The sequence below is a fragment of the Austrofundulus limnaeus genome, unplaced genomic scaffold (genome assembly GCF_001266775.1).
Source record: "Austrofundulus limnaeus strain Quisiro unplaced genomic scaffold, Austrofundulus_limnaeus-1.0 Scaffold2354, whole genome shotgun sequence".
NCBI lineage: Eukaryota > Metazoa > Chordata > Actinopteri > Cyprinodontiformes > Rivulidae > Austrofundulus > Austrofundulus limnaeus.
The window spans coordinates 1-8,886 of NW_013954756.1; the positions used below are offsets into that span (position 1 = coordinate 1).

The 8,886-nt window shown below is 42.7% G+C and overlaps 1 protein-coding gene across 1 annotated transcript; it reads right to left on the reverse strand.

The window, feature by feature from the left end:
• Positions 1 to 2,905: 2,905 nt before the first annotated feature.
• On the reverse strand, positions 2,906 to 6,342 carry pitx2 (paired-like homeodomain 2; the record flags this gene model as incomplete). Its single annotated transcript, XM_013999574.1, is given in 3 exon segments — positions 2,906 to 4,389; positions 5,143 to 5,342; positions 5,697 to 6,342. Coding segments are annotated over 3 exon segments (939 nt in total). The 3' UTR covers positions 2,906 to 3,831.
• Between the last annotated feature and the right edge of the window lie 2,544 nt (positions 6,343 to 8,886).

Sequence of the window (8,886 nt, forward strand, 5' to 3'; positions counted from 1 at the left end):
ACAAACACGCAGCGGCACCGAGCAGGCCTTAACTCACACACCCAGGCATGCAGACATGAAGTTTACTTTTTTTTTTTAAATCAAAGCCTATAGGGCAAAACAGGAAGTAAATAGATTCAAACGTTGCTACGAATTAAAAAAAAAAAAAACTGAAGTTATTTAGCAAAAAGGTTGATGGTTTGTTTCCCAAGGCGTGTGATGGATTGTCGTGAATCTTGGGGATATGTTATCCTCCGGCCTTAGGTGAGGGTGAGAATGTGTGAGGTCACACCGTGTGACCTTTAGCTGAGGCCTCTGGGCCACCATTGGTCCAGAGCCAAACACTCAAGCACCCCCCACCACCACCCACCAGACAGCACAGCCCTCTCTGCTGCTGGATGTGCAGGCCAAAGTGAAGAAACTGAGTGTGAGTGCAATCCTACTGTCTTACTGCAAACTACACACACACACACACACACACYCAAACACAAACGTGAAAGTACGAGCTGACACAAACGCCTTTCTACATTTCTAGACAACTCTGCCCATCTGAACATCGCCGGCCCTGTGGAGCCCCGCTGTGTTGCTTCATCGCCTCCATCAAAACATAAACTATTGATCAGAACCAGCTCTGAAACATCCAGCATTTGTTTGTTATTTTAACCCATAAACTCCCACGTGTTCTTCCAACACAACACGGCAGCTCTGAAAGATGCTCCAAAACATAAAAAAATGTTCCAAAAGAGTGATCGCTATTAAAAACGTTCTCACCCATTTTGTGAGMAAATGTGTGTTAATTTGACCCTGACTTGTTTTTGTAATTCCCTAATGAGAGAATGTGCGTACATGCATTTCTAAAAATAAAAATTAAAAAAAAAATCACGTTTTCTTGTTGCCTCACAACCAAAAGCTCATCATGTTTTCTTCCCAACCCACCACCACTGCATGAATATTTATCAATTGTTAATTATTTAGACTGGAGGTGTAAAGATGCATGTTTGGATGTTTGCACTTGCTGCCTTTTTATTTAATTTCTCCTTGGAGTGGAGGAGCTTTCCACAGGAGTATTTCTTTTAATCAGCAGGCAGAACAAATCTGAAATCAAGATGTACCAGAGGTGCAAAAAAAAGGGTGGGGGGATGAATTTGCATTAAACTGAAACTGAAAATACATTTTTTTTATTGGAGCGCCACCTCCATGCTAATAAATTATATGACATGTATTGTAATGTTATTAGTATTTGCTTTGATGGATGGAAAACATGTCCTATTAGAGTGTTGGATGCAGAAATAACTCTGCAGTGGCTGAAAATAGTGAGGTAATTTCAGATGAAACATGCTGAATACATATTAGTGTAAACTTTCAAACAGACGAACCTATTCAACAATTGTGCAAAAAAAAACAAACAAAACAAACAAAAAAAAAAAAAAAAAAACAATCCAAACAAAATTGTTTTAGAGGAAAAATTCTAATTGTTAAAAAGTGGAGGCCTGTTCACCTTTAAATTCTGAAGGTTATTTACATTCATTAGAAGCTGGTTCTTACCTTTTTATTAGTGGAAGAGGAGACTCAAAACACGTCTTCAGTGATGAGCGCGCGAGCCAAATGAACAGTTTCCTGCTGCCTCCTTAGGTCACCCCTCTTGTGTTCTCATGTCGATCGRGTCGATGTGTATTGAGGCTGCAGACTTGTGTATTCACCCGGATTTATCCACCCCCCCACCCCCCACCCTGCCAGCTACTGATTCCTCCGTGTCACCAGCTCCATCAAGGATGTGACGCCTCGTGCAGCTTCTTGGATCTGGATGAGGAGGGAGCCGCTGCGGATGCTTCCCTTTGTTTATTTCAAAGTTTTATTTAGAAATAAAAAATAAAAAAATAAATAAACCGGGATTTCGTTCCGCTGATATTAAAAGCCCATGAGAGGCGGCCTAAGGCGAGGATGACGTCATTAAAAAAATCAGGTCAAATCACTCGAATAGTCTAAATAATTTGGCTCTTTTATGTTATTTTATGCAACGATAAGTTATTGGTAAGTGATTTTATCTTGCGCAAACCGAAACGTGCACGTATCAAAGCTGTATTATTACTTTRCTTTCTTTTTTTTCTTCTTWAATAAAGACTCGTGGTGTTTCTCCCAGCGCGTCTCCGCTCTGCCTGCAGCCGTGAAAGTTGCACTCGCCCCCCGCGCCTTTTGCATGCAGCTCCCGCCGCCCCCCACCCCGCCTTACCTTTTTAGAAATCCGCTTGTTTGCTTAAGCTTGCAGATCATAGTTTGTTTGTCTTTGACGAACTGTTAAAAGCATGACCAAATAATACAAATAAAAGGGGGGTAAAAAAAACAATGTTAAAAAACAGATTTACGCACAGATTTACGCACAAGTGAAGCAAAAATGAAAAGATAACTTCTTAAAGGCGTGTCCGTTTGTGTTTGGATGAATTTTAAAAGTTATTTAAACACTCAGACAACTGCTCTGCGATCAATCCAGAGCGGGGAGGGGGGTAAAGAAAGAAAGAAAAAACTTAATGGACTGTTTTTGTTGCCCGGACCACCACCTCCTTTTTGTTGATTCCCGTGTTATTTCAAGCCCCGCTGACCAGCCGAAGCTCAGACATGTATTCAGCAGCTAATCTGACGGAGCATCTCGGTGCCATGTGTATTCCAGCGGCCCCCATTGTTTTCCTCTATAGATTATCCTCACAGAATCCAAGCCTATAGACAGACTGTCATTGTTTTGCACTCCACTAACGCACTCCTTGAGCAAAGGTTCAATAAAAGTCCCCCAGCTGAACGGTTTTGAACAATATATTTACTTCCATTAAATAAAACACAATATTTTTTAGCGATGTTGCAATAAAAGAAAAAAAAGGGGGGAAATCTGTACCAAATACACAGAGAAAAAAAACAAATAATTTGTCGCAGGAGCTTTTTTATGCTTCTTATTGTAATTTTTTTTTAATCCAGGATTGCTATTCTAAATCCATATCCACACAGACAATAATAATAAATTTATAATATGTCAGAAACACACAACTGGTGCGTTTAAATATGTACATTCCTTTTTTTTTTTTTACTTTTTTTTTTGCAAGCAAAAACATGATTCCTTTTAGGGTTGCTTCTTTTTTTTCCCACATGCGTTGAGAACTCGAAAGAAAGAGAGGAAAAAAATAAAAAGACTGGAGGGTTAAAGCGCCTCATTAAACAGGAGATGATCATTCATATATACAAAACTTTTTTTTTTCAGTCAAAACGTCCACGTCCAAAAATCCACCCGAAAAGACGCTCGTGACGATCGCTTTAAAAGTAAAACAGGCCCCCCTTCTTTTTTAAAGTTTGACGCAGGCCAGTGCTCATGAAGATGGATTAATTTAAAAATAAAATCAAAACTCCCYTTTCAGTTTGACTCCGAGCAGGAGTTTGAGTTTGTTTCAGTGGTTCAGTCTTCTAGTGCTCCCTTTAAAAAAGAAAACATGACAAAATTAGCTGTAGTAGTCTCTTGTTCCTGTGGACGGCTGTTTTTAATTATCGCACACTGCAAAAAATAACCACCATAGCCAAGACATTTCAAAATGACAACCATGTTCAACCTTTTGAAAAATGAATGAAAATTGACGTGCCAGATGTAGCCTATGCAAACGGATATTATTAGATATTTTTTATTATAATTTGGAATATTTGTGGCACAAAAGTCTTGAGGAGAAATCTGAATATGGCGATCCAAGCTGTGTCAAGATATTGCCAGAAATTTTTGTCCTACAAACAAAACTCCACCACCTGCTTCTTTCCAACTCTCCTCAGAGGTCACCCAGTTAGCATCTTGCCACGGCGGATATTTTTTGCAGTGCGCAGCCATTAGACGGGTCTGTCCACCGCGTACTGGCACGCGCTCAGGTTGGTGGCTGGGTTCTGCACGCCGGCGTATCCAAAACTCGAGTGCTGCTTGGCTTTCAATCTCAGGCTGGCCAGGCTGGAGTTGCAAGTGTCTCTGTACACGTAGGGGGGCGTCGGAGGCGCGTAGGGGCACGCCGGCGTGGGCACGCCGGAGTTGAGGGAAGGGTTACTGAGGTTGTTCAAGTTATTGAGGCTGTTGAGGCTGGAGCCCGGCACGCCSGTCACCGCCGAGGGCACCATGCTGGAAGTCATGGAGGAGATGGAGTTGGGCGGTGAGAACATGGTCTGCGAGGACAGAGGGTTGACGTTCATGGAGTTGAAGAAGGGGAAGCTTTTGGTGGACAGGGAGGCGGACGTGAGGCCCTTGGCGGCCCAGTTGTTGTACGTGTAGCTCGGGTACATGTCGTCGTAGGGCTGCATGAGTCCGTTGAACTGCGGGCCGAAGCCGTTTTTGCAAAGCTCGGCTTGCTGGTTCCTCTCCCGTTTCCTCCACTTGGCTCGCCGGTTCTTGAACCAAACCTGGAGCCGAACAAAATTAGACGTTTAGATAATATATTTTGTCCTCTTTTTATACACAAATGTCATCATTTAGGCGCCATATATCTAAAAATCTAACAGCAAAATAAGAATGATTGAGCCATCTATCTTCCTCCTTTTTTCCRCACTGAGCAGACAATTCCTGTTTAATCCCGGCTCTATCAGAGCAGAATACACATTGCAGTCTCAGAGGAGCCTCTTAACGTGGAGAGGATGTGTATTCCTCCGCGTGCTTCCACAAACACCCTGACCTTAATCACACAACGTCAGGGCGACAATAGCAAAATACAAGCTTTGCACCTCTTTTACACCAACACAAGAACACGACTGGTATCTGTCACCGACTCATGTCCGCAGCCTCACTGTTAACGTCATCAGAGTTTTATTACACTTAATAGAATATGAATAATRACGCATGCGCTTTTATATATTTTTGCGCTGTTTTTAAAAAAGGTTAACTTAGACAATTATTGTCACCCAATTAAGTCTGTTAAAAATCTACAACTTGTGTTGTAATTTAYTAACCCCAAAAATAGTTTATTAAAGTCATTTTTAGGCTGAGATTATTTTCCTTTCAATTTAAATCAGCCGTTCAGTGTTTTTACTTAAAATGGAGCCGTGCGTAAAGTTTGCGTAATTCTCCTATTCGCACACACGGCTAAATGGTTTATTTATTTTAAAACTTATTTTCTGTATAATTCGTGATTAGTTACACAGAGCAGAGTGAGTACTCACCCTGACTCTGGCCTCTGTGAGGTTGGTCCACACGGCTATCTCCTCCCTCGTGCTCATGTCCGGATAGCGGTTCCTCTGGAAGGTGGCCTCCAGCTCCTGCAGCTGCTGGCTGGTGAAGTGAGTCCTCTGCCGCCGCTGCCTCTTCTTCTTGGACGGGTCGTCCGAGGAGTCGTCGTTTTTATTTTGGATCTTCTCCTTTTCTGGGAACAATGAAACGAAAGATTTCGAACATGATTTGCCAGMTTGCGCACGACAAAATTGATGTTTATAAAAAAAACGCATAGAGACTTTTTATTAAAATATATCTAATTAAAAATTCTGTTAGGAATATTTAAATAAAATGTTTGTATCACTATTTTAGATGCGCAAGATGAGCCTTTTATTTTAAGAACACAGGTTTTTAGAACAAAACCAGTCAGACAAATAAGCAGCTAATGAAGCTGTCCGCTACAATTTGCATAAAGCTCCCCTCCRGTTGACTGATGAGCGCGATATGAAGATGACATCTGCGGTGCCCTGCAGTGGACATCTGTTACCCGAGTGTTCCTTCTTACCCACGGACTCCGGGCTGGATGTGTCCGACACTGTGTGCACCTCTAGCCGGTGTTTAGAGTCCACCGCGCGCTGCAGCGGCTGCAAACTGGAAGCCATCGCCAGAGCCGTGTGGTGTGCGGAGGCAAGTTTATTCCCTGTGAGGTGGTGGTCTATGTTTAATGGATCCCTCATAGAGCTCATGGGTAAAAAAAAAATAAAAATAAAAATCACACGAGCTTTTAGAGCAGGAAGGCAAAGCGGAAAGTCCGACTCCGGAATGTGTTCTGCTCTCCAAAAAGCGCGCGGCGGCACCGTTCCTCCTGTGGTTGAGATGAAGCCCCCTTTCTCTTTAAACTGGAGAACGCTTTAAAATAGGCCATTGAGTTCTGTCAGAGCATCAGTGGAAAACTGCGGCTACCTTGGCTGACTGTCAGAGTGACAAGGACAGGTAGGTGATATTAGATCCAGAGGCTTACACACTCTCCGCCGCTCACTGCTCATTTCAGCTGTTGCCTGCGCGCTGCCCTATCCAACTGCGCCTTCTCTCCACAGCTCCACGTCACCGTTTTGCGCCCGCCCATATCCTCTCTGACAGGCACATCCATGTGGATATGACGGGCTGTCCAACCAACCCGAGCTTGCAGAAACGAGATATGCCTGCCAGTGTATTTATGCCGCGGCTGGCGCTTATTTTTTTCCTCTCTCTCTCTCTCTCTTCCAAATAAAAGCATGTAAAGAGAGATGGGGACGCGCGGCGCACCCGCGCAGCAGCCCAAGACCAAATAAAAATGAAAATAACGCAGTTTGGCCTCGTTTTATGAAACGGGTCCAGTGGCCCAGGGAAAGAGATGTAGAGCCTCTGATAACCAAGTTGAGCTGCGCGCTCCGCTGGCTCTGCGGCTGCAGTTTACTCTGAGACWCTGAGTGGATAAAGCCAGCCACAGAGCGGGATTGTTCTGGAGGCACAAAGAAAATATGCCCACTGAATATCAAACATAAACACCTACTGCACCGCAAAGACCCAGTGAAAGGACAAACAAATGTTAAACTTCAAATGGAAAAGGGGGGATGCGCCGGCGCCACGCGCGCTCCACAACTGTTCGAGCGCACTTGTCACCTGACAGACGCGCACACGTGCCGCCTGTGGCGCTCGCAGGCGTGATGCATGGTGGTGCATTATATATAAAAAAGATTCTAAGTTACAAAAGTAAAAACAAATCACAATAACATCAACATAAAACACAAATTGATCCAAAAAAATAAAAAAATAAAAAAAAAACGCGAAGTTTCCGCACAGAACTGTCGAATGAGGATCCTCTTGACCTTCTCTGTTTTGGGGTTCACATATTCATGAAATCAACCTGAGCAGCGCCACACAAGCCTTCAGTCAACCACCACAGGCTCTGTTTGTTGATTACTTTATCTGGGCGCTTAACAGGATTTCTCCTCACTTTGCTGTTGGATCACCAAGTCGCTTTCAGGCGAGCACTCCTGTGGTGTTTTCTTGTTAATCTGATAAGACTCATTTGCCTGTGAATATTTGAATGAGGACGTTTTATAACTAAATCTCAACAGGCTTTGACGCATTAAAGAAAATTTAGGATATCAATTTAAAGGGGGGGGCGGGGGCAAGCTACTTTCATAATCAGAGTGAGAAAACTGAGAAATAATAAGCAGGGTAACTGGTTACTGGAGTGATGGAGGTAATCATCATCATCATCATCATCATCATCATCATCATCATCATCATCATCATCATCATCATCATCATCATCATCATCATCAAGAGAAGCACCCTCCCTGTGCCCACGTGGACACGCGGACGCCCTTTCAGCTCAGCGCGTTCGGATTTGGCACAGTTGAGAAGTTGCCAAACTAATCCCGCGTGAAAGCCCCTCATATATAAATACCACCAGTGCGCGCGCGCGCGCGCACACACACACACACATATCAATCACCACTCACGCGGGCAATTACACGATGAATCAATAGGAGTAGATTTATTTAGATGCTTTTCTTATTGCGGCTGTCAGATCTCCAAGCGCTCACTTAATGGGAGCAACAAATTACGCAAACTATAAGAATAATAATATCTAAAGCAAATTTTTTATTCTATACTGGTAAACATAAAGCAGTCTGTTGCTCGTTTTTTTCCCCCCATCTCTTCCAGGCATATTGTAATACTAAACTTGAAGTGGATTATCGGTTTCCTCTTCATTTCTACCTTCTGAATGCTTTATCTCTCTTCTGCGGATTACTGCGCGCAATAGGCCTCCGCCATAGAGGGCCATTAATTAGCAATTCAGTCAATACAGCGGGGGGACGACAAGGCTTTTTACTTAGGATTAAGGGAAGACATCAGATTCCTCCATTATTCCTCCTCACGGATGAGCTTTCATTATACATTTAGTTTTCCCAGGAGTCAGTCCGACAAGCGCTGCACATTTTACCCAGCAGCGCAGACGGTGCTCGAGTCTTTGTGTTTGCAGGTGATTTGTTTTATTTATTTATTTAGTCATTATGTGCGTGATTCTTACCCGATGACCAATCAGTAAGAACTAAGTGGGACAAAATTAGTTATTGGTTGCTCGTTCGTCACCTGAAAACACCCAGTTTTCTCGCCTTATTAAATATTAATAAATTAATTGCAGGATTTTTTTTAAAGGCTTAACTGCAAAACTGATTTTAATCGTCGTTTTTCTGAATGGATCAGAACAGATCCAATAAACAAAATATAATTTATTGAAAATATGTTTTAGATGGACAACAAGGTTAAAAAATGTAAAAAAATAAATGGTATGTATTTTCAGTTTATCAGGTGTGAAATGCGGCCATCCTTTTTTATTTTCTTTTTCAAACACTGACAGGCGTCGAGCGCCTCCGCCTGCAGGAGCGCTCTCCGCCACCAGGTGGCGCTCTAAGACAGAGATCAGACTGCGTGTCCACAGTGCGTTCAGGTCAGCAGAGAGGCCAGAGTGGCGCGTTTGATGGAACAGGTGAGAAAGATTCAAACACAGCTTTTTTTTTTCTTTTTATCGCCAAACGGAAACATCAGTCTGAGACTGAGTCCAGCTGAAATAATCAAATTTGAGTTATTAGAACAGTTAAGATTTTTATTAAACTGATATTCAGTTTTTAATTTATATAGATTAAATTGCGTTTAATAAAAAAAGCGAAGATGCTGTGTTAGGAAACCACACAAATAAACAG